Source organism: Lycorma delicatula, chromosome 2 (assembly GCF_047948215.1).
Source record: "Lycorma delicatula isolate Av1 chromosome 2, ASM4794821v1, whole genome shotgun sequence".
NCBI lineage: Eukaryota > Metazoa > Arthropoda > Insecta > Hemiptera > Fulgoridae > Lycorma > Lycorma delicatula.
Window position 1 is genome coordinate 19,116,297 of NC_134456.1, and position 27,940 is coordinate 19,144,236.

A 27,940-nucleotide genomic window follows, 5' to 3' on the forward strand; every position below is an offset into this window, starting at 1 on the left:
AAAATATCGATTTTTCAGGCTGCTTGCCTTTCCTACCGGCTATCATCAAGAGTATACAATAGTAATGAATACTTAAAAAAAAAACAACTTGAACAGCTTATGTAATTCTTAATGTTAATCCTAACACCAAAATTTTTTTATTAATCACAGTTTGTTTTACATTATCAAATGCAACACAATATACAAATCACATACTGTAAAAAACATATGTTAAAATTAAATAATTTATACACGTATACTCACACACTTATCTATTTCTTGAAATAAAATGAATTCATAACAATATTTTAAAATAATTAAGGCAAAATAATTACAAAATACTTTAATAAAATGAAAAAGGCTAGCTTAAACTAAAATATGAGTAGAAGGCAATATTATAATAAAGGTACTGCTAAAAATACAAATTTCCTTTTGAAATCTAAAAACATACTTGTATGTGTTTAAAAATAAGTAATTTTAGTATACACTTCAGTGCTTCTAAAAAAAGAAAAAGAATCTAAAATAATTATAACATCTTCAATAAAGCAAATGAAGAATTAATTTGCAAAATTCTTAAAAAAAATAATACTCACCAAAATAAACATCCAGGAAAAAGCATGACAAAATAAAAAAAAAATTATTGTATAAAATTATTTAGTACATTACATAAATGCTTAGATAAAAACCGAGAGTGAATTTCTCATGATACAAATCCTAAAGTAGCAAAAAGTATTGCAAATTTTTTTTATCAAATATAAAAATATACATATTTCTATTAATCGATAGAGCCTACTTTCAATAACATAAATTAAAATTTATTTTTTTAAATCTTTTGTTTATAAACAACAGGTATTTAACCAAACCAGAAAAAAACAATACTTCTAATCTTCATAGAAAAAACAAAATTATAAAATAAATGAAAATGTATAGACTGCAAACTGAAATACACATATAGCTTTTAAATCAATTAAAAAAAAAAAAAAAAAAAAACTAAAACAAATCATTAAAATTGTATCTCAAAATCTTAACTTATAATTTATAAGTTATTAAAATTATGTATTGATATGAACTTTTTTTATAAATTACTCCATAACAGGAATAAATTTTACACAAATGACTGACAAATAATAGTCTTCTTTTTAAATAAAAAAAGGTTTGACCAAATGAATGCATACTAATAACCAATTCCCTTATCAGTTTTTGACAAGATAACTCGTCATTACACTACTTCGATAAAAAATGTCCTCAATGAAATAACTCATCATTCACTTTTTTGCTGAAAAGTGCCTCTGACGAAATAATTTGTCATTATGAACTGACCTACTTATTCTGTTTTTTGACGAGTTACAGCAATTTGTGTGAGTAGTTCCATTTTTACTCTAATTTAACAGTAAAGCGCTAGTAGTATATTGGTTCTCTCTCTCTTCTATATGTCCTGTTTTGCATATTTCTAAACAGCTAAACAGTATTTTTTTTTTTTTGTTGTTTTAATAGTTCCTTAAGTTGTGTATGTATTAGTTTTATTATTTCTTTGTGTTATTTATTGTTTCCTTTTTTTGTTTTCATAATTTTACTATTATTTTCATGTAATTTTCAGTCATATTTTTATTTCCAACTGTTTTTTGCCTGTGGATGTGGCCATACACAAATAAGAAATTGTTTCTGCTATAATCTAACTTCAGTAATTTTTTAAGTGAATAAATGATCTTTATGTTATTATTTGAATTATTTACTAGTGTTTTACAATATTATTGATATGACAATTAGCTATTCTAAATGATATTTATTTGTACAAAAAGGCCTGTAAATCATGTGTAAATGATAGTGATATAGTTGAACATTTAAATATTATTTCTTACACTGCATGATAAGAGAAGTACATAAGTACTAACCTACATAAGCAGGGTTTTAAATTAGTTTTTTTTGTAATATTTCATAGCATAGATCAAAAATATGTAAAAAAAAAATTGGGCAAAATAAGTTTAGTGAAAAAAGGGCATAATAATATGATTTTCCGCTAAAATTAAGAACCTTTAAGGAATTAACAAACCACATCATATGGATGAAATCTTCTTGTATAAATAAATAATAAAAAAAATATCTCATATAATTATTAGTTACAAAATCTAACACTTAAAGTAGTCGGTAGAAGGGAAACAAAATTTAGATAATCTATTATTTTTAACCTTGTTACAAATACATTTGAAAAATTAATGACAAAGTAGATATGATTTTAACTGAACGACCATGAATTGTTTTAATTAAAAAAACAAAATTAGGACAAAGGAAACAAAAGGTTACCTCCAAAAACCATTATTTTTCCCGAAATATATTCAAAGCATCGTTACCTTACTAATTTCTTCTTTGGTGAAAACTCTTTTTCAGTTTTAGTTACGTTGTGCTCATATAGACTCACTGAAACGTAATTTGGATAAATTAAACCTAACATAAGGCTTACTTATAAATCTTTATTTGCTATATATTTCCTAATAGAAATACACACGTTGCATGCCAAGCTGTTCATAGTACTACAAGATCAAAATTTAATCTAACCCTTGAGTTGAAGCAAGGTGTTAGCTACAAAAAGAATCATAAAACTTAGTTTACAACAATTGATCAAAATGTTAAAAGAATTAAAAAATTTTCCTGGCTGTTTAAGTCCAATTGTCACAATTTTTTATTGTTAGGTTGATACACTTGTCCCTAACATAACTTTACACTGGTAGCCATATTGGATCCTTACATTTATTGTCAGCTGTAGAAAAGGTTACACAAGTTTTAGTATGGTCGGCAATTTTTAACTTGTGGAAAAAATGGAACAAAGAATTTGCATTAAATTTTGCTAAGAATGGAATAAAATGCAGCACCGCAGCGTTTACAATAGGTACGAATATTTCCAAGTGGGTGTTTGAGCACCCTGGACGTCCCAGCACATCAACATCTGATGACAATGTCAAAAAAGTAAACAAAATGATTAAGGACAATCGCTGAATCAGTATCAGAGTCAATAAGGATTACTACCTGTAAGCTCTCTGCCGTTTTTATGAAGCAATCTGAAGAATATTTATGGCAAAACAATTAATGACAATTGCATCATGATAATGCACTTCCTCACATTTCACTGCTTGTTTATGAGTTTTTGGCCAAAAACAACACCGTTATGATGCCTTAGCCTCAATATTCACCATAAATGGCCCCCCGTGATTTCTTCCTATTTTCCAAGCTGAAAAGAATCATGTAAGGGTGACGTTTTGCCAAAATTGAAGAGATAAAGACAAAATTGTTGAAGGTACCGGAAACTGCATTTCAGAGGTGCTTCAAAGATTGGAAAAAGTGCTGGCACAAACATATTACATCTGAAAAGTAGTACTTTGAAGATGACAAAATCAATATTGATGAATAAATACAGATTTTTTGAGAAAAACTAAAATTCTGCACATTTTTGATCAAACTTTGTATATGCAAACATCCCCAAGAAGAAATTTGGAATAATATTTTTATAACAACATTTTGTAAAATGTACTAAATTTATCATTTATTAAAAATAATATAAAAATACAGAATTTCTGCCTTGGCAATTATAGAATCAGAATCAAATAAAAATTTCAAAAAAGTCACTGGTTCATAAGTTTTCAAATCACTTATTTTTAATTGTCAATTCAACTATAGATGTCTGTAAAAAAATTGTTTTGAAGTTAATTCAGACATTTATTTCATAATTATTTTACGTAGTGAAAAAAATTTACTCTTTTATAATGTGAAACAAACATAAATTTTTCAAGGGAATTTTTAAGTTCAGAGGAAAAATGTTTTATAATTAATTCTAAAGGTGCAATTAAAGAGATGAAATGTTGCAACCAAACTAACATCATGATAACATTTCTATATACGGAGTTGTGATATCAATTTATATAAAGCATTGTTTATTAAATTTTTAATCAATTATAAGAAAAATGGTGATGTATGTAAGGCCTAAGAAAACTTATATAAACAAAAAGTATTACTCTATTTAATTATAAGCTATTTTTTCTTTAAGAAACATTTCTATTACTTAAATATTAATTAAAAAAAATCTGATATAGACACTACATGACTTCCTTGTACATCTATTAAATTACATATATACATTTTTTGCTACACTTCATTTAAACTTATTTCATTTGAAAGTGAGATATGATCCACCAATTCCTTAACAAAGTGGACAGTTTCACAATTGCTGAAATATTAGGATAGAATAAAAGTCCCTTTATTATTTGTATTACTAGATCAGTATTATTCGTATCTTTGTGAGTTGCTGATTAACAAAAATTTCAGATTTCTAGTGTGTCGTATAAATAAAAGTTAATAATAATTAAACTATTCCATTTAGTGAACTCCTGTATACTGGTTACAAATGTTAATATTAACCTTACGGTGTAAAATATTCAGTTTTTATTACTGGATTATTTGTTGATAATCAAAAATGAAAAAGAAACAATCATGCAGAAAAAACAAAGATAACATGAAGAAATATATCTATAAAAAAAAAAATGAATAAAATGTTAAGAAAAAGGGAAGAATAAAAATTAAGAGAAGAAAATGTTAAAACCAAAGAAAGAATAAAAACACTACGAGATGATAAATATAAAGAGGAAGAAGACATTAAGACTAAGGAAAGAATAAAAAGATTAAGAGAGGATGATGAATATAAAGAGAAAATTTGAAAATTAGAGAATGTTTTCACAAATTAATATCAAAAGACTTATATCAAACCAAAGACCGATTAAATGATTGGTAACAAAAAACAAATAAATGAATTGATGATCAACTCCAACTTTGGGAGAATATTGTCCAACAATATCAGAGGAGTATGAAATAAAAGATAAGAATTTTTTGCAATTTATTAAAGACTGGGCATGTATGCCTCAGTGTTCTTGTGAGGATCTATTTTTCAGTCTGTAGTTAACTTTAATGTAAATAAAATTAAACAAAAATTCAAAAATTAAATAAAATTAGACAAATATTAATCTAGAAAATCTAAAAATAATACGATTCTAAATGATAATATTCAATTAGTATTAAACAATCAGATGTTTCACTGAATCTATTACATATACACATTTTTGAAAATCGATAAAATTTTATTTCACTAATAAATAACTTCTGATTTTTTTCGTATTTTCTTTTTTATTGTTATTGAATTATTAGTTATTGTAAAACTTTTTTTACAATCACAGGTTAATAATTTGAAATAAATCAATATATTTAAATTAAAAAAAAGAAGTTAAAAAAAATTAATTAAAACAAAAAAGGAGATGAAGTCTGATTTGAACCAATGTGCCAATGAGGGCTTATTACTGCAGTTAAGAAAAAGTCCAAAATCTAAATTTTTGGGGATTTTGGGCTTTTTTGGTTCAGTCGATTGTAATCAAAAGGGGAAGTGCACAACTAGATGTTACAACAGTGTTAAATCAAAAATTTCAACATCCTACAGCTAATCATTTTTGAGTTATGCAAGGTACGTACAGACGTCACAATGGAACTAGTCAAAATGGATATTTCCATTGAAATCTGAAATTTTTCACAATCACAACACTTCCTTTACTTTATACAAGAAAGTAAAAAAAGGTGAGTGAAGCTAGCCCGGACCAGCTAGTATATACATAAAAATACTTAACAAATAATTTTTACATGAATCAGTCTTTTTTAAAGCGCAGGAGGTTGTAAAACCTTTTAAACTAATAACCTGCAATACTAGCAAATATATAATGCAATATAAAATTACTGCTGTTGTTAATATTTCTATAATCAGAGGTAATTACTACCTTCAATGTAACCACAGTATTTTAAAAATGAATTGTATAAACAATAAGGTAAGTAATGTGTTTTTTTAAATGGGGTTAGGTAGGTATATTATTCATTTCTTACAAAGGCTATGTAATAGATTGTAAAATAGACAGTTTTTATTTTATGAAGTTAGTTTTTTCTATCGAATTTTGTATTTTTAAAAAATATTTCACTATATCTTTGGGACTTAAAAGAAATCATTTTTTTGTATTTTTTTTATTTTAAGATGTTTCAGAATTTACTCTAATAAAGCAAGATGCATTTTTCAATTTTTTGCATTAATTTCTTCTGAATTATGAAAATAATCTTTAGATATTTTGGTAAAAATTCCTTTCTTTCTCAGCTTTTCTCTCTTATCACAATTTTTTTAATGTCTTTATTTTTATAATTATTTCTGGATTAACCCATTCAACCTAATGTAATTAGAATTATCAAAATAATTAATGATCTTTTGTTAGTATTTCTTAAAAATGTTATTTTCTCAAATGAATTATTTGCAAGTTTTTTTTCATTTTATAATTCTGTAGCTATAAAATCTCTGATGATTATGTTTATATGTCATTTATGTTTATATCATCCAGTCTTTCTCTTTCATACACAATTTAGAAACATGGTTGTATGAAAATAATTTTTAAAAAAGCAAAAAATATCGTACTAATTTTATAGTTTAAGTAAATATTTTCAAACTTTGATTATTTCAAAAATCAGTTATCACTTTAAAAAAAGAAATGGAGCATTAAAAACATATTTTTGACATATAAATGAAATTACAAGAATTAAACCACGTGTATCCAGGATGATTTAGACATTTAGAATAAATAGCTTCTTCTAAAATAACATCATTTTCTAAAGTGCACTAAATTTAGCAATTTATTAAAGGAAATATCAAAACACAGTATTTCTGCATCAGAATTTTATAGAAGAAGAATCAGATAAAAATTCCAAAAAAGTTAGTGGTTCATAGGATTCAAATCACTTAATTTTTAACTGTCAATTCAACTACTAATGTCTGTAAAAAAAATTGGGGAAGATGTAGCTTCTTGCAAAGAACAGATCATGCATACCTGCATGATCATTTTTTATTTACAGATTCTAATCTGTGTAAAATTATTCATTGAATAACTTTGTACTTGTGAGAACTTCCTCCTCATTGTTCAGATTCATTTGACTTTTGGTTTATGAATTTTTTTGTGTTTCATACTTTTCACAGAACAACTTTTATAGATTCAAAATTTAGTTTTCCTTTGAACCCCCATGATAAGTTATCAATTAATATGATGACATACAACAAATAAAATAAATGTTCATCTGTTTGTACGTTGAAATAAAATGAAAGTGGGCCTGACACAAAATAAGTCTCTTGGGAAAAAATAACAAGCACAACATGCTATACTTACTATGGCAATATATCCTAAGTAGTCTAAAACTTACAATCAAATTCTTCCATGTAAATTTAACTTTTTCTCCATGATGCAGCATTTAAAATTAATAAAATTTGCAAGAATTTAAATTAATTCAAACAGGATAAAAATATTTTCATACTCTTGTTTTGAATTGAAAGAAAGTAGCCTACTTTTAAACAAACATACTGTCAATCTATATCTTCATTTCATCAATTTCCTTAACTGCAATTTTAATTAGATTGTCTTATAAACATTATTTGTAGCATTAGAGACTAAATAGAAGCTTTTATAATACTTGTTATAAAAGTGTTTTACAACATCTGTTATACAATTATTAATCTGTCACATATTGGCTTTCCATATTATATAAAATGAATTTATTTGTACAAGATAAATTTGTAAAAATTAAATCATTTATTTAGAAAACCAAATAAAGCTCACAAAATAAAAAATTTATTTAAAATGATATTTTAATTAAAACATAAAATGTCATTTAACAAATTCACTCAACACTTAAAGCTGGAAACAAGATTTAATACAATTCTAATTAATAAATAGACATCACACTTTTAATTTAGAAAAATTTACACTATCATGCAAATAAAAGTAAAAACTTACATTCTCATACCATTACAAAAAATCTGGCAAAGTATTGCATGACTTTCTTGGCTATACTAGTCAAAAAGTATTATTGTAAAATAAATAGCATCATTATACGTTCTTGCACAAATTTTCTATATTAAAAGACTCTTTTAATAACATAGTATTAGTATTAATAATTTACCAAAACTGATTTTAAATGATCAGATCAAAACTAAAAAAACTTTTTTCCAATTCTTTTAAAATTCAGAAGCTCAAGTATCAAAAAGGGTTTTAAATAGATTATGATGATTAGAAAATAAGATTTAAGCATCAAAATTCCCAAATTTTGAATAAACATTTTTTTGATTTTAGGAGCATCATTACTTTGTGGGTAAAATTTAAGAAAAATTTATTTACAAATTATTTCTAATAAGAAAAAAATAATTAAAAGAGAATTGTTTAAAACTATTAATTCAGATTTCTTAAAATTTGAAAAAAGTCAATTTGATCAATCCTAAGATAAGGTAAAAAGTAGTGTGGCACAAATATATAAGTAAAACGTACAATTGCTTTTTTTTTGGTCTAGATGAACTAGTTGGATAATAAAATGTACAGATTCACAAATAACCTACACCCATTCTTGAAATGATCACCACCATACTTCTTAAATATACCTATTCTAAAAGATGAGTAAAAAGATAAAGAAGGTATTAGGTTCAATAAAACTGGGTGGGCAGTTTTAGTGTTTATCAACTTGCCTTCTAGATCAGATGATCTTTAGTTCAATTACCTAACAAAGATAAGACAATATTTTCAATATAATAATATATCTTATTAATAATATAAATGCAAAAAGATATCTGGAGGTCATAATAATAAAGTAAAAAATTAACACTATTCACAACCTATCAAGTGATCAATTTACTTCATTTCTGAACCAAAAAGAATAATTTTATAAATGCTCACTTGTATCACATCATCTACATGACATACTGATTTGCAATATAAAACAAAAAGAACTTTTGTTACTGTCTTCAGCAGTTAATTCATAACAAAGTTATTCAGGGACTAAAATTATCGCTAAAAGAAAATGCTACTTCAAATTAGCAAATATCCTTTGAGGGCACACTCCACATCTGAAAGGCCACTCAGAGAAGATTGGGGTAGTTCTGGCTCTTAACATATAAGAAATCCACATACTACACCATTTTTCACAAGCACATGCTTGCAGCAAAACAAGAAAAAATAAAGACAGCAAATGAGTATTGTTAAAATATTTATTAATATTAATACACACATACATACTTAGCAAACAATTCAAATATAGTATCCAGAATATTTTATTCTCATTGACATCAATGTTAATAAATTAACTATCTACAATAATGAGACACTGTTGGAGAGACAGCTTTTAGTTTTACATTATTTTCAGTCTCCATTTTTAATTATGCTTAATAATTTAATATAAAAAAAATATATACTTTTCTCATATGATTACAGGATGAAAGATACCTCTCCAATGATGTTTTATTATTCATGAAGGTGGTTCGTTTATTAATAATTTAAAATAATATATAAATATGAACAGATAGTTTATTAAATAAATTAAAAAAAAAAAAAAAAAAACCTTATATCTCACTGACGTTAAAAGATAAATGAGGAAGGTATCAACAATTCTACTTTGCATCAAAGACTTTTCCAGTTGTACTAAATTACTATTTTTTTTTTTTTTTTTTTTTTCTTTTAGGAACGATATCAGTGTATTTTTTTATAAATATAAAAACATTAATGTTATGAAGTTAACCACATGGAAAAAGAAATGATGCTTTTACTCGGTAAAAGTTAATATATAAGGTAGATTTTTCAATTATTTCCCTAATTATTTTGTAACTAGGATGCATGCTATAAAAAATATATATATGTTATAATGTACAGGATTAAACGGGTTGATAGCATACAAAATGAAATATTTATGACAAATTTGAGATGAGGGGAAATGAAAAATGTACTTATCAAGCAGATCTTTCCAGACTGTCTATATATGTTCAAGGAAGAATTAGGTCTGGCTTTAGCAGAAAAGTACCTCAATTGTACTTTTGTAAGGCCACAATAGATCCTCAAATGTCTGCACATAAGATGTATCATTATCATTATTATATGCAGTATCATTACTGCAGTAGCAATTAATACACTAGACCCAATTGTGTGCAGATGATGAAAAATGAAAATTCTGTTTCTGTCTTCAGGATTAGAAAAAAAAGTTGCTCACTTAATTACGATTTATGAATTCTTATACATTTTAATGATTGTGTACAAAACATGAATGATCTATCCACATCAATATTAGAAAAATATTATAACATATCCTATGAAAACCTGTAGATGATAATTTGATAATTACATGCTAATTTCAGTTTATAAAAACATAATGTACAAATAAATCATGATATTAAAGGACTAACCATCTAACAGTTCTTCGACAGCTGTTCTGACGCCTTTATCAAATGCCCTTGCATCAGCCGCGGTCTGAAAGGTTAAACCAAATTTCTTATCTCCAGTTCTCCAGTGATGAAATGTTGGCATTACTTTATAATATTCGAAATCTTTCTTGATGACACAACTTAACACAACCTTAAACAAAAGCATATAAAATAATTAATAATATTAATTAATTGAAGTTAACATTATAAAAAAAATAATAAAAAATAAACTATTAGTATTTTTTAAATCTGTTCATTTGTGACAGTTTTATTACATTTTTAAATGAATTAAAGAGAGACAAACTAAGTTTGTTATGTTTTCCGAATCAAGAATATAGAAAAAAATCAAATCTTAACCTGGAAATGTACAAACTGACCTATCTTAAAACTGACATAAAACCTAAACTTAACATAATACCTTCATTTTAGTTATAATTCTTTTAGTATTTGCAAGGTAAGTAAATAAAAAATGGCAAAAAGGTTTCAATAGTTCTTTATATTATAGTCAAAATGAATACCAAGGTGTGCCATGGCCACTCAGATTAACCAACAGTTAAATAGCGAAGCCTTCAAAGATCAATCAACAATCTTTTTGTTCAACCCTTCTTGTGTACACATATAATATAAAGTAAATAGATGAGTGACCAAATATGGTCAACTACTGACAAACTGTATGTAATTGCCAGAAAATCAAGGAAGTTTAAAAATATGGGAAATATACTGTAAACAAAAGGAGTTTATGCACTGCTGCAACCAGTGTTAAACAGATTTATAGGTCAAATATCTATTACAATATTTCCTCTGAGGGAATAACTGAAGACAATTTCACCACTAGTCTTTATAGGGCAAACATCTTTGGTATGTTAGGGTGCTATAAAAATGTTTCAACAGTACTATTAAAAAATCCATTTTTTCTGCTTAAAATGTATAAAATTATATCTGAATTTAATTTACTTAATCTGTTTTGTATTTACTGTCAAATAAATAATTTGTTTTTTGAAAACTTTTTGGAAGTTTAAATGGTTATAAAAACTTAACTAGCAAATACAAAAAATATAATTAAAAAAAGAAACTCAAGCAATTTAAAAAACCAATTAAGTTAAACAGAACAACTTTGCAATCCATCTTAAATTGTAGAAGTTGATAACAAATGAAAAATAATCAACAGTTAATTAATGAATTAATTAATTAATTTGGAACAGACTTTTAAAAAGTTGGTTTAAAGAATTTAAAAAAAAAATATTAATAATCTTTTTAATAATTCTCTTATTTAAAACATGAATGGGCCCATAAAAACTAGGGAATAAGAATAAAGCTGCACCTTTGCAAAAATAAGGAAAGCAATACAAAAAAACAAATTGAATGCCACCAAGTGTGAGATAGGTTCTTTGGAATTCATAACCAAATATTATTCTTTTACATTAAGTTTTGAAACCAAATTTTTTTTAGTTTTCATCTGAATACACTATGAATATCAGAATGATACGAGGCATACATAGTGCATACATAGTGAATGATACATAGTTATGCTATAACAGTTCAACACTAAGCAATCATGATGTAATTTTCTGTAAAATCTCTTTCTCTTACATTATCAGGTAACTTATAAACTAAAATTTCTTGAATTATTTATCTTATTTTTTGTTCAAAATTTACGAGTGTGTTCATAACTTTACCAAATAGTATTTTTATTTAAATTTAAAAAAAATTAATTAATCAAGTGAAAGGTAAATTTGTTTAAAAAATATGAATGAAGTCAGATTTGGCTTTGACATACTGTTTGCAGATCATTAGTTTTTGAATAGATGTAGCAACACTTAATAAAACAGTTTCTGATACAATTTGTACTAACACATTGTATGGTATCATACAGAATATACTGCCTATTATATCCAACTGAAAGAATAACTTTAGGCTTAGGCTTTATATATATAGATTATAATTAATAAGTTTTAAAATTTAAGTTTTAAATTTTAATGTGTGATTTAAAAAAAAATATATTTTATTAACTGATGACGAGGGGAAACCCTCAAAAGCACTTTTATACAATAACCACCATAAGGTAAGAGGCATTATTGAATTCTGTAATCTTGGTGGTAAACAAGTAAACTATATTTTTGTCTTTGACATAATTAGTAAAGAAGGGAAATATGGACAAACACAATAACAAAAAAAAGAATTGATTTTTCTAATATATATATATTTATTTAAGTTAATTAGAGACCAGAAATTAAATATATACTAATTTCTCTTCATTGTTAACATTTTAAACATTTTCTTTCCCATATTTGAAAATTTTGCTCTATTCTTTAAAAGTAAATTTTTGTGTTTTTATTATAATGAAAATGTCTTTTTTTAAATTTATATTTAATGTTATACCCAATAATGGGTATAAAAAGGAGCTGTATGACATAAAAAACCACTACTCATTATTCACTGCATACATCATTATTTTTACCATCATTACTTTCCGCTGGAAGACATATTCATTTTGTGCAGCGTTACAACAGTGTTTTTATACCAACAGCAAAGTTTTTCTTTATCACTTCAGACGTTTTTATTTTAAGCACACTTTAAGGCAGCCAAAGAAAAATAAAATCTGATTATATTTTCTAAGATGATTATTGCAGAAACAACTTGTTTAATCAATTACTACTGATATTTAATATATCAGAGAGTCAACATATTGAACTGACATTCTCATTACTATTTTTAGTGAATGTGTGATTTTAATTCACTTGTGTGTGTATATTTAACAATTAGAAAGTCTGAAGTTGGAGTTTAAACCTTAAGTATGATCTCACTTGCTGCTCATGAGCAACACTTGTAAGGTCAGAAATTTCTAATAGATTTTCATTTCTGTAATAAAGATGGTGTTCTTCATTAAGTGTACACTCCAATATGGTTTTGCCAACGTCGACTGAACAAAACAAGTAGCAAAAGACACTAAACAACTGTTTAAAAATTTACTTAAAGGAAGCTATTACGGTTTTGAAAGACTATTATCTTTTAATTTATATATTTTAAGGCTGTTTTGTTTGTCTTTACTTTTTGAACAATCCTTGGATAAAAAGAGATAGAGATAAGCAACTTTGAAACCTAAATAAAGTAACTGTTGTAATTTAAATAATATGTAAGAAAACAAAAAGAAGCAATCTTTTTTAAATGCGAATCAGAGGTTGAGGTGAACAATAAATTGAAATTATACACATTAAAGATCCTAGATATTAAATATGTCAGATGCTCTTTATACGATAGATATATTTAAAACAATTTATTTTTATGCAGTTTTTCAAATTAAAAGCACTTCAGAATTATTGTAATAAACCCTAAACAAATGAAAATGAAAAATAATCATATAACTTTTTTTTTTATCTCCAGGACCACTGTTAGGTATTGCTTCAGAGGATGAGATGGATGACAATTTTTGCCACGGAGGCCGGCTATACTGGTCAACTTAAAACAAAATGCCTAATTCCTAATTAATATTTAAATATTAATGGGGAAAATTTCTACTACTAATAAAACAATAGTCAAAATATGAATTAACTGAAAAATACATATTTACTTTAAAGTATAAATAAATTAATACCGATTGATCAGATATCCGTTTTCCGAAGATGAGGTACTCATGCTTGGTGTCAGTGTCAGGAGGGTGAATGTTTCGTTTACGGACAGACACGTTGGAGAGTCCCCCACCACCCATAGGGACCCAGCCTCCGGTACTGTCATCACGCGTCATCACCTGGGCACGGACTCGAACCAAGTAGTTCCCACTAAAATAAACAAAATGCATATTTGTACACAAACAAAATAATCTAAGTTTCAATAAAGTTAATAACAAATCAAAGACATAATTTAATTGGTAAAAAATGTTTAGAAAAAATAAAAAACTAGAAGTCTGCAGGATTGAATGGTTTACAATTTATAATGTGTCTTTATAGAAGCACTTACATATATTTTTAGACGTCTGTGAGTATAAAATATGATTTCAAATGCAATTTTTATAAATAAAAATAAAATAAACATATAGTATAGTAGTTCAATTAAACAGAAACATTTATATTTTTCTGTTTCCTCATCCTTTAATTTAAGAAATCTGATTCAATATTATTTAACTGTCTACAACCTATAATGCTAAAAATCTTGAAAATTTGAAGAAAAATTGCTTTTTTTTATACATACAAATGTTACTAAATAATTTGGTATTACTTTTATAAATGTTAAAATAAAGAGAAATATACAGTTACTGCATATTTACACTTCACATCACACATTAGTTATTTTTATTAAAAATAATTAGCAGAAAAAAATTCACAAGCCAGTTGTGCCTTTAAAAGGTTTTGATAATTAACATAAACATTTTTGAAGTGATTGGTTAATTCTGGAAGAAATGTACAATCACAAACACAATATTGTATTAGGATGGGAAATGGAAACTAAGGATTATAAAGAACTGCTTCGTAAGAAGAAAAAAGAAATATTATTTAAAACAAAGAGTACAGTAAAAATTATTTAATTGACAGATTCCCCAAAGAACATCTAATGCAACATAGATACATACAGTGATATGACCTACAAAAGAGTCTGTATCTTTTATAAACATATATTGTACAGTTATTCAGAAATTTAGATACAAAATATAGTGCTTAAAATTATTATAAATGTAGAGCTATACATGAACCAGCTGTGTGCAAATATCACAGCATAACAGATGTATATTGGTTTTCTGAACTGAAAGGGTTAATATAGATTTTAATGCAAAATTGTTTAAACAAATATAATTTCTGTAGTTATATGTGTAATCAACTAACTTCTTTAACTACCAACCAACTTCTTTAACTAATAATACTTTCATCAAATCTAACCATTTTCACAAAACTCATCTATTCCATTGCTTTCCTGGTCATATTTAATATAACAATTAAGCATTAAAAAAAAATGTTTCCTAAAATCTGAAATTAATTTAATCCTGGCAATTTTAAATGTCAGCTTCCATATGCACATTTTTCAAGTTTAAACAAATTTACTGCATCTTATCTCCCATAAATTAGCTATTTTACATTGCCCCATTTATAAAACACGTAAATAAGCAGATTTTATTTAGGTATTTATATTAGTCAAAATTGATTATATATTCATCATGTAGACTTTGATCTTTTTTATTATCAATAAGGAAACAGTCTCCATTATAAGAGGAGTTGATTATCACTAAAATCTTTATTCCAAAAGGTAAAAATGTCATGGATTAGTGCTATGACCATTACCCTATCAAAAATCATTACCACAGACAGATACAGCAAGTATAGTTTTGAAATGATGATAAACTAAACAAAGGCCTATAGCAATTATTAGTTTGCAATTCCTATTTTGCAAATAAATTTTTTACTTTACAAATGATGATTAAGTACATTATTAAGCTTACAAAAGAATATATTCATGAAAACATAATTAAGTTACACTTAAAAGAAATAAGTCTCATAATTACACTGTAAAATAAATTAGTTATCATTTCCACTGTGCACTACATTAAATGTAAATCTTTGGCCACATTAACGATATACACATTTTTTCAATTCCCTGAAATGTTTAATATTTGCATTTATATACTGCTAAAAATACTAAACAGTAATTAAAATTGATGAGGGTTAAAAGAGATGAATTTACAGTAATGTCTGACCTTTTTCTAAGGTACTAATGTTGTATAACAAATTTTTAGAACCAATTTAACAAACTGGTTAATAAAAAATTTTTCTACCTTTTAGATACATCATACACAATCAAAAATTTTTGTTAAATACTAATAGCAGAAATACAGTGAACTTACAATTAAGAATGTCCAAAGTAAAAAACTTCCCAATTGAAAAATATATGCTACATACAGACAAATCATGTTTATTAAAAGAAATATTGTGAAATTAGTTTTAATCATTTCTGACACATTATTTTTTCTAATACTATAAGCATTCTTTAAAAAATGAACATTTTTGTCTTTTGAAGAGTTTAAAAACCCTAATATTGATTTATAATTTTCTATTTCATTTTTATACTATTTACCATACTAAATTACAAAATACATAAAAGAAACATTAAATGGTAACTATAAAGAAAGTTACAGGCTTTATTTGCAACACTTAAATGTTAGACAGGTTGTATTAATTATCATCTTTTAGTAATTGTATAACACGTTTTAGTTATTGTAAATAAGCAAGATCTCAAAGGATTAAATAAAATTAATGTTGAAGAGTAAACATGATTTACTTACTACATGTCCTCTGTTTAAAATAATACCCAAGAAAATTTAATGAGTGTATTTTAATATAAGAAAATATATACATAAATGGTATAGAGATGTTTTTGTCACTACTATAAACAGATAGCATCCCCACTGTAAAGGTTCAGTAATAATTGGGCTATTTAAATTTAACTTGTGTATGATTAAGAACACATCAATATAGTAAATAATTCTGTTTAATTTGAGAAATTGATTTTTTAAGTTCATTTTACTTTCAAAAATCTCTAATAAAAACATTAATATTAAATATTAACAAAAAAGATTTTAAATAATTTTTAAAACAAATCACTTTCTAAATATGTAGAATCTTTATAGCTCTAATTCACAGCTTCTAACTCAGTGGTGTTGCAGGAACTCAGTGATTTATTGAAGGAGCTACAGCAAATTTCTTCATTCTGAACAAAGAAGCTTATTAACACTATCTTGTAAAATTTACTGTAGCCAAAAACATAGCTACAAAAGAATAATAATCACTAATAAATTAATTACAGAAAATAATAACTAGACTAGAAATTTTTTTCTTTTTTGACATAAGTTAATTTTAAAGCATTTTATAACTTGTCAATATTTAAAAACCTTAACTCACACACAAGGTGGAGATAGATTGCTAGACTGGTAACAACTAATATTCATGGCAAAATAATTTTGTTCATGGTTTTAAAACTGTCACAATTTATTTTTCTTTTCTAAAGGTAAATAACTAAAGTATCACCTTAGTTGCAACATTCCAACTTTTCTTTTAATTTACAATTTAAATTAACTAACACATTATTTGTTTTAAATTAACTAATCTACTGCACACTGTCTCTTTTAAACTTATTTCGGTAGTTTTAGCTGTATATTTTTGACAGCATAAACATGTAATAACCAGCAAGTATGTGAAGAGGGTAAAAATGTGAAGAGAAGAAGCAGTATGTATGCATGAGGAGTTTATTACTAAACAATAAAATTCTATTTGCTTTAATACTGTAATTTTATATAGGTACTTAGCATTTCCTCATAAGAGGAGCCTGAAAAAAATTACAAACAGCAAAAAATGGGATACAATCCAAATATTTGCTACATTAACGACAAACATGAATAATTAGGCTATCAATTCAATCTTAATTTTACAATTTATACAATTAATATCAATAATTAAATATTAATTATATTATATTACACAAACAAGTAATATAAATAAAGCAATGAAATTTTGACTATGATCAATATTCTGATTAGATTTGAAAGCAGAATTTTGCTTTATATCTTACAAAAATCAAGAATCAATTTTGAAAATCTTTTAAATGTTTGACAAACTAAACTGATAAAATTCAATATTTGGAAGATGGAATTTTAAATAAAATGTTACAACTCTACAATTCCTACAGCCACTATGTTATATGTCACTAGCAGTCAACAGTAAAAATATATACCCAGATAAAAAAAAATGTTGTCACATTTATCGAAATTGATTTTTAAACACTACCATATTAAGCTTGTTAGCTTTTAATGTCTACAATACATAAATGGAATTAAGTTTGGTTAAGGAAAAATTTTATTCTAACATGTTAGATAATGGTAAGAATAATAAAGTTAAATATACGCATATATTTAATCATTTATTAATCAGCAGACTATTATATATTTTATTTACTGCATTATTTTCATCCAGATTATACTTGAAAGACAGTAATGAAAAATTATTTGAACAGCTTTTAAAAATCACTAATTTACAAGTTTCTTATTTAGCCAAACAAAATATTAAAAACATTAATTTTATGTAGCTATGTTATTACAAATTGGGAATGTCACCATGTTATGTTCATATTAATCACTTTTCTGTAAAAACTTTGGTAAAAAACTTATGCTTCCTGTTAACTAAAAATATTTAATAATAATATTTCAACATCTATAAGAAAAATATGGAAAGTTTTAGGAGTACTTAATTCTTAATGTAATTCTTCAAGCTTAACAAATATAAACAGTCATTTTCAGCTTAGGCTAACAATATATAATAATAAAGAATAATTTTACAGTTAGATATAAATTGTGCCTACATAAAAAAGGTTCTGTAAGAATACACAAATTTTTAAAGTAAATCACACTATATATTTTATTTTTTATCCCATAAAATATCAATCATAAAAATACTTAAGTAACGACATAAATTTTACCAAACACAAGCCTTTCAAATTTAAAAAATGATAATTTCTTTGAAAACAGTCCTAAAAGATAACAGTTTAACAGTATTTAAACTACTGTGTATGTTTCATAAAACATACATTAATTACTACATTTAATATACAACAGCACCTAAGATAAATATACAAAACAGAAAATTGAATAAACAAGTCTCCTTCTTTAAATAGATAGATATCAGTAATGCCAAATACTAAACAGTTTTATTACAAATATTTTAATTATTTTTAATATACAGGTTAGTAAAAAAAAATCTATGGTATGTCATGTAAACCATAAAGAGATATTACAAATAACAATGGCTATAAATGCAAAAAAACCTGATTTGAAAAATGTTTTAACTAGGCCAGATATGATTTGATACCGACTCTCTTAACTATTTATGAACTGCCATGAAAATAAAAGTTTGATCTATAATACATGAAATACAGTAACCATAAATTAAGTTCTAACATCCCTGAATTTTCTTCTGTTTCTTGTTAGGATTTTCTGTAATTTAGCTTAACTTACTATTAACAATCAATAATATTAAGTATAATTAACATAACTTAATAACTTTACATAATTACAAAATTTACAAGGGATTTAAGATATGCTAACTGGTTTATATTTATTGCAAGTAAACAATCAACACGTTTATACGAACTATATTTACGAAGATCTCAAATCTCGATTAAACAGATAAAATAAATATTTGTAACACAAAAATTACGAATATAATTCACACCAAAACTGATCCCGTAAATTGTCAGACAATAGCGTATATATTTTAACCCTTATCATCACCTTTCACTTACGTATACTCAAATAGAAATGTAAAATTATTTAACAATAAGAAATATAAAGTTAATACAAGAAGTATTATGTTAACAGAAGAAATGTAATTAAAAATACGTTAATACAAGCTCAGACCCTGGCTTGATTACAGCTGGTCTGTATTTTTGATTTCGAGTCACTACAACCAGTCATGGGACAGAGGAAAGGCTACCCGAGATTCAATTAACCTGAAAATTATATAACATTATTTTCAATATTAAAACATTATAACCATAAATTAATAAAAAAATAAAGTGGAAAAGGCCTAGTGACCTCTCGATCTAAGTAGGCTAGGCTACTAAGCTGTCCCACACCGTTAGCCCCTCACCCTAGGGTAAGCCCCAATTTCAATAAAGAAACGCCCATGTGAAGGGTATCAAATAAATTTGTAAAAGTAATGTATTTACTTACTCTTCAAAAGCCTCTGTCATTGTTCACTAAGTAAGATAACTTATTTCTGCCCCATTTTTTCTTGCTTAGCATCATTTTCGAGGCATATAAAATACATGGACCGCGACTTGCAAAGGCAGGAAGTGAGCCGACCTGCGCGTACAGAGCTCACGTAAAGCGCATGACTGTACTGCCTACGGATTCAATGGGACAAAAAAGTTGTGCATCGATTCATAAAAAAAGGCAACATAAAAATAATGATTAATGAATTTCTTTCAGTGTTTGATGCTTTACCAAATACATTCGTATAAAAGACAGCATTACGTTAATAAAGACAAAAATGAAACTGGGATAATTTTTTTATAGTTGTATACTATCATTTTTAATAATTGTTAATTCGTTGGAAGGGAAAAATTTCATGATAGGAAAAGTATAATAATTGGTTTATTTATATTTACAGAAAATGGCTTTAAATTTGATTAAACTAAAAGTTTATGGCAGCAGAATGATCTTGTTTATTAATTTACTCAACGGCGTAAACATCTTTTATCAATGAGATGTTCCAGCATAATGAGAATTGCGAATTCCTTTCCTTAATGAAAATAAAATACGTATTGCGCATGAGCAAGCTTGTTACCTATAAACGACTCTATCGCTGCCAGCAAAGTTCCAGTAAATTTAAAATTAATTTGTTTTAGAAATACAAATATGGATAAAATTTAAGAATACATTTTGAAACAAACATTAAATTTTAAGGTATTTCCAATCCCCAGTTCTTTTTAAGTTTATTTATACAATTTTTGATTACTGTATAACGATATTTTGAATCTAATCACATGAACATTTGCTAAATTTTAAAGTGATCTATAATTCTTATGAGTTTATTAATATTAAATTGCCACTATTCGCTACAGATAAAATACAGGGAGTCAATTAAATTTTTATTTGTTTTTGTGAAAGTTAAGAAACCCGTATGCAATCGGTTTAGCAGTGATATAGTAGCCATGTATTCGTCCACGATTTTGTTTGTATCTTGTTTGAAGTGATTATTTCCAATCTGTTTACTTGTTTTTCTCTGTTATGAGAATATAACTGACATGAACTATTTTATTACACAGATTGAAGCAAAGCATGGGATACGTAGAAGACACGCTCGTTATACTTATAACCCAGGTTTGTTAGACCTTAACCTTATATTTTTTGAATAGGTTAGTTTCAGGTTTATAATATAGTTTTTTATTATTTTTGGGAATAGACAGAAGTTCTGGAAATTTATTTTATTGAGTATTGAAATTTACTAAAATGAGTTTTTCACATTTATTTTTTATGATCTGTTTATTAGCTGTTCGTTTTTCAAAATACGAACCATGAACATTGCTTTAATTTTTACAATTTCAGTGTATGTGTTAAAGTTATTGTTTAAAAATTGTGTTTGTAAAGAAAAGAATAAAGTGTTTCTTACAATTTTTACAATGGAAAAGATAAATCTTTTACTGATCTAGTTTTTTTTTTATTTGCTATGTTTTGACAATCATTCTCTAATAATATTCTGCAGAAGAAATGTTGTTGGTAGTGTATTATTGTACAGTGGAAACATAAATAAAGGGTATAAAATTGACTTGAGTACTAACCTAACATACAGGATATACATTTCACCAAAAAAAACTACAATCACGTAAGAATCCAACTCTGGACTAATAGCACACATAAGTAGATATAACAGCTTTCTGTGTAAAGTAAGGTCAAAACAAAAATGCAAGATACATAAATAAACTCTTCTCATAGAAACAAACCTACTAACATTAATAACAGAGTAGATTTCTAACCATGCACAAAAAAGGACCATTTAACTCTCAAGCATTATGAAGTAGACAACATTGATACCCTAAGTGAACAGATAGATAGTTCAAAATAATTTTGCCATACATTTTAAACTTATTCTAACACAAAAAAAATTGCCAGCATTATCATTAGCTGACACCAGTAGTATCAGTCGCTTTAAGTGGCCACAAGAATGACTGAAAAAATTATAAAATGAGTTTTTAAAAATGTCATTTATTTAAATTTGGTTTGGCAATTGTTTAAAGTAAGAGTCTATTTTTTATTGTTTTCTTTTTTCTGAATCATAAATGAGCTTCAGGTAAAATTAAAATTCTATATTGGTCCAAAAATGATAATCTGAAAGTCCTCCTTTTCGCCTAGTGTAAATGGAAAAATAAAAATAAGCCTCAATAAACCACTTTCTTGATATTTGCAAAGAAAGTTTTGTAAGAATTTTATCATTTATTGGCCGTGTTGAATAGAAAAAAAAATTATAGTATTAAATTGAAAATTAATGTTTTGTTATAAGCAATTGATTTTACTAATTTTTTGAAATTTTATTATTTTTTAGGTATTTTTCTTCTTTGGAGGATGGGTATTCTTTGTTAAAAAATTATTTCGTGATTATGAAGTACATCATCGATTAGTTCAATTAATATTTTCAGTAACATTTTCTTTATCATGTACAATGTTTGAGCTTATTATATTTGAAATAATTGGATTGTTGGATTCAAGGTAATTGAAGTTATAAATTATTAATAAAGAACTATGAATATAGTTTGTTATTTTATCAACATTTGTGAAATGACAGTCATTAATGATTTTCTCTTTTATAAAAATGTATTAAGCAAAATTTCTTATTGAATGCATTTATTGAAACATTGAACATAAGGAATCGATGATTTGGCCATTTAAGGCCAATGATACTTTTGACTTTTTAGGTAAAATTGTTCACAAAAGTAGCCCATATCAATATAAGATGCTAGATGTTTTTGAATTAAAGGTCATATACACATTTTTCAAAATTTAAATTGTTAAATGAATAACTTGTAGTTTTAAGTTTACTTAACTTTGGTCACAACATTGATAAGTTTCATGAAAGTATATTATGAAATCTGGGAATTATTTATTGAAGGACTTCCAACTAATTAAAACCTGGGGTGGTATTTATTTTCCCTAGACCTAACAGTGTACGTGGCAAGTTATAATGTATGTAGATTTGGTGTATAAATATATGTATAAATGTTACAGTCATAATATGCCTGGAAAAGGTATATGTGGATATCTAGGAAAACTGTCCTGTTTTGGGTTTCATGAGTTTTTCAATTCAAAACCATTCTAATTGATGCCAACATGGGAAGTAGACAGACACATTTCCAAGGGCAGATGCATACATTGTAAAGATTCCAATCATCAAACTCCTGTTGTTTCAAGCTCGATATGTCTTACGTTACTCATATTACTGCCCTTACTGGTACTTACGCATTAATGCCACCGCAGCTACAGCTTTATTTAAAAACAAAGTAGTCAATCGGATTTCGGTGGGAAATCAACAGTCTCTTTATTAATTTTAATAAATGATTATTTATATTTATTTATTTTATAAATATAATTTAACCAAACTTAACCCACGCTCGCTTCGCTCGCTAACCTTGACTAATTAACACCATAATTTTTTGAGTATTTATTTAATAAATTCAGTAATTATTGCAATTATTTATTATTTAAATAATCAAAACACTCCTGTTAATTAGTCAAGGTTAGCGAGCGTAGGTTAAGTTTGGTTAAATTATATTTATAAAATAAATAAATATAAATAACCATTTATTAAAATTAATAAAGAGACTGTTTTAAATCTATATTAAACTCTATATCGGCCCATTTTCCACCAAAATCCGATTGACTTTACCAATAGATATGAACATTCTTAGGCAGGTGTGTATAGAGGTATGCATTGGGATATTATTGGGGGATCCTGTTAACATTAGCATTCTTATATTATGCAATTCAAATAAGAATTTTGTACTGAACTGCCTTGAACATTTCTCAAATTCAATGTTTTCAATAAAAATGCTTTATTTTTTCTTTAGCAGATTGTTTGGATTTTCATTGTTCATCTTTGGATGTCACAGTTGGTTTTCAGTAAGACGTCAAACCTTTAACTGACAAATGTTTGAGTCACCCTTTGGTCAATTTTGCCATCAAACACTGTGCTTTAGGAAAGTGTACAAAACTAATTATTTTTCTTAAGAATTTAGGAATCTTCAAAATGAAATTTTTTTCTTTACAACACCACTTTTGAAGTATTCCTCACAATTCGAAGAGGTTATTTTCTAGTAATTAGGGTAAATAACCAATTCTTAATAGTGTTGAAAAAATAGGAGTTTTATTACTTGATAATAAAGAAATTGCAGTTTAAATTAACAATTTATTTTATATTGCATGAATATTTCTCAGCATTATAAAAACTATCATGAGAAAATTTGTAAAAAATTAGAATACTGTTTACTTTTTAGAATGTATATATGTATTTATAAATCTTAAATTAGTTTTGAAAATTATATTTTACTTTATTTTCTGTAATTGAGTTTTAACAAAATGAAACTTATATTAAATCATAATTTTTATTTTGTTTTAAGTTCTCGGTATCTGCACTGGAATGTTGGACTTTATTTGATATTGTTCATGGTGATAGTCGTAATTCCTTTCTATATTGGTTATTTTATATTGAGTAATGTCCTTTTTGGTGAGTTTAAAAATTAGTTTATTTAGCTAAATATTAATTAAATTGATTAAATGAAGTTTAAAATGTGTTCTTTTTAATTTTAGATGTGTTGTGTTGTAATCTTTATTTTTGCTGGATTTATACAAAAAGAGATTATGGTATTATGTATACACATATATACCAATGATTTAGTGTACTAGTTGTATATATAGTGCAGTTTAAAAGTGTTGTTATACTTACATAAACATATAATTGATAAATACTTACATAATTAAACATTTAAAAAAAAAAAACATGTAAATATTTCATTCTTTGCAAGGCAGCTGACAAAAAAAAATAAGATGTAAGACTAAAAATCTGTGAGTTGTTGCTTGAAAATCCTCATAACATATGTGCCTCTTGTACAATACAGACCAAAAGTACAAATGAAGTACCTAGATTAGAACATCTGGAAACTTGAAACATCAAACTTAGGACGGCCCAGATATGCCTCCCCCTTAGGTAGTATATTACTGCTACCAAGTGATTTTTGTTTTTAAATCGCTAAAATGTTGAAAACAATCTCAGGAAAATTTTCACCAATTCACTCATCAATAATTCTCTTGCTTCCAGAATGCCTAGAAAGGTAGAATTGGGTATTGTTTCTCCCATTACTATCCTTCATAGCAAAGAAGGAATTTTTGCCTCGCCTGTCCCTGCAGTGGAAAGGAGTGCATACTGATCTGTGGAATTGATAAAAAAAATAAAAGCTTGAAATTCAACATAGGTTATAACTCCAACTTTACACATCTTGGGTTTTTCCTTTTAACTACCCCTGAAAGAGTAAAGCTGGATTAAGGATGGATTTCATATTTCCTGCATATTTTGAAACCACTTGTTAGACTAGAATTTGGGTCTTGCAATTACTTCAGTAACATTAATAAAAAATATGAGCTCTTTTAATCATCCCTTAATATGTTTGTCAATACAATTTCAAGTGATCTAAATGCTTATACATTAATTTTTTTTCTTTTTAAGAGGTGGAGGAACCCCATTTATGGTTGCCTGGGCAATGTCAGGCTTGCTAACAGGTTCCATAAGACGTTATTAAATGCATATGTGTTCCTGCGCACTACCGACTAAACCTCTACCCTTGGCTACCTACCTTTCCTGGTACAGCTGGTGTGTATTATTTCAAGAGGGGGGTGTATGTCCTTACACACATTCAGACAATACAGTCAACAGACATGGACCTCACACTCACTAGATACCAAACATAAGACTAAATCTCGTCACACACTCCACGACATCCAATCATTACTCAGAAAACATACCTCACGCCGCACACTCCACACAACACATCAAAGCCAGTCACATCCAATCACGTAAACAAACAATCGAACACTATAGTATACTTAACTCACAGGTTACCATCTGAGAACCACCATCTTTAACACTCACGAGGATGGCCTGGTGATCACTCACAAGGAAGTCTTCACTCACCCGCCAGTCCCGAATCCACACTGTCAAAGCCGATGTAGCAAAAGTAAGATCAATAATGGACCCAGTCCCCATCCTGAATGTTAGTGTGCCTCCAAAGTTGAGGCATTCTGGATCCAGTAATGCAACGACCTCAGTTAGCAATCAGTTCTGGGTGAACTCTAGGTAACTGACCTGGCATTAAAATCCCCAGCCAATAATGCCGGCCAGTGAACTTTGAGGTCTCTAGTAAGTGAGGCCAAGACTTCCCTGAATCATTCCACAGATATGTTAGGTGAAAGATAACGGCTGTAATAATAAATGTCTCTAATCCTCACCCTGATAAAACCAAGCTCTCTCAGAACATTCTGTACAGGTAGGTGTGCAATCAGCCATATAACCGCACCCTGATCCTCAGAGATAACCCACTCCAGCCGCGAGCGAGGAACGTAGGGCTCAAAAATGAGTACAATATCAATGCCTATCTCCAAAACATACCTTGTCAGTAGTTCAAGCGCCAGTGTTGAACTGGCAATATATCATATTAAACTGAGCAATCTTCATTTCCAACAACAGGTTGAGGTACGCTCAGTCCCCCGGTTCTCCTTGTTATTCTCACTATTGACTCCCTCGGGGCATGTGGCACTGCCAGTGCGGTGCCCCTCTGTATTGCACGTAAGACATTTGAGTGATTTGCTACATTCTTCAGCAGGATATTCGTCGCCCCCACAGTTGTAATATACAGCCTTCCTGTCATCACCCTTGCAGTTCCTTGCCAGATGTCCTGTTTCTAAACATCAGTAGCATTGCAGAGGAGTAGATGTTGTAATTAACAACATCTACTCTACAGCTCACAAGCCTGATCTTCACCCTTTCCTTTTGTGCAATGGGTGTAACAATCATGACATTTCGCCACTCCAGTTTCTCCAAAACCCAGTCTAATTGTTACTTTCGTGTCAGCTGACAACTCCTGACCAGAAGCCATAGACAGCCCCTGTAAGATCTTATCTGGCTGTACGCCGTTCTCCAACTCCCGTACCTGAAGAAAGGTCATCCTGGTTGTGAGAATACTACCACCTTTTATAGTTAATGAAAGTATTTGCTTAAGGGTGCCATAGGTGTCTCTTTTCTCCTTAACTTTAATCTCCATATTGTTGCCACCTCCCCTTATAGAGAGAATTTCTGAATCTGCTGGGACCTTCACCTCCATCTTCAATGATTTAAGGAGGTTAGCATAGGATGCCACTGTTTTAACTACTATAGTCTCTGTCCTATGGTTATCCTCAGGGGAACATCACTACTCCATGCAACTCAGAGTTTGCCAACCAGCTCAGTAATGTAGAAGCGACAGTCGGTTGCTCTCCCTTCAAGGATCTTCTGTACCAAGGTAGCAGTATCCTGCCCATATATCTCCACTTGTAGCAGTCCCAAATAGCATCCACTGTTCTTCCTGATTCTTTGTAAAAACCGTAACTAATGCCTGCGCAAGATCTCCACCATCATCCTAGTCCACATAAGCCAGATGGAACATGTTGGAGACCAGGGCCTTCCCACCTCCAACTTTCCCTATCAGTCTCATCTCCAGCACAGCTGACATGAGGTTCCCAGCTTTTATTTCTGATTTACTCAACAGCCAGGTCACCTGTGGGTGTCTGGCAATCAGTGTGTCCATCGACCTAGGTTCTGTCAATGCATGCATATCAACTGCAACCTTATTGAGTGTCTCCTTAATTTTTGCCAGGATCCCAACATGAACAGAAAGGGTTCTATATACTACAGATGTAAATTACACAATTGCTTAGAGTCAAGCTGCAGCAACCTATCTTCAAACCTGATTAGATAAGAAATCAAATTAAAATTAATTAATAATGAAAGTTTGTTAGCCATCAGTATAATAGCCACTATCAGTACTCAATATATTACTTATAAAGTACCAACATAATCATTTAGATACAGACAATTAAAGATACTATTGCCTATAGCA

General features: G+C 27.6%; 2 protein-coding genes across 7 annotated transcripts in view; one reads left to right on the forward strand and one right to left on the reverse strand.

Annotated features, from left to right (window-relative positions):
- The window catches only part of Spred (Sprouty-related protein with EVH-1 domain), a 36,728-nt gene extending 16,602 nt beyond the window's left edge, over nt 1–20,126 (reverse strand). For both annotated transcript variants that reach the window (XM_075358400.1, XM_075358399.1), the window contains exons 1-3: nt 19,974–20,126; nt 13,863–14,046; nt 10,253–10,421 (exon numbers count right to left, since the gene is read on the reverse strand). In XM_075358400.1, the coding sequence (XP_075214515.1) occupies nt 10,253–10,421; nt 13,863–14,046; nt 19,974–19,993 (373 nt within the window). In that variant the 5' untranslated portion in view covers nt 19,994–20,126. The remainder of the gene's footprint in view (nt 1–10,252; nt 10,422–13,862; nt 14,047–19,973) is intronic.
- A 798-nt stretch (nt 20,127–20,924) lies between these two features.
- The window catches only part of GPHR (Golgi pH regulator), an 84,319-nt gene continuing 77,303 nt past the window's right edge, over nt 20,925–27,940 (forward strand). For all 5 annotated transcript variants that reach the window (XM_075358406.1, XM_075358405.1, XM_075358407.1 and 2 more), the window contains exons 1-3: nt 20,925–21,125; nt 22,345–22,508; nt 24,413–24,519. In XM_075358406.1, the coding sequence (XP_075214521.1) occupies nt 21,084–21,125; nt 22,345–22,508; nt 24,413–24,519 (313 nt within the window). In that variant the 5' untranslated portion in view covers nt 20,925–21,083. The remainder of the gene's footprint in view (nt 21,126–22,344; nt 22,509–24,412; nt 24,520–27,940) is intronic.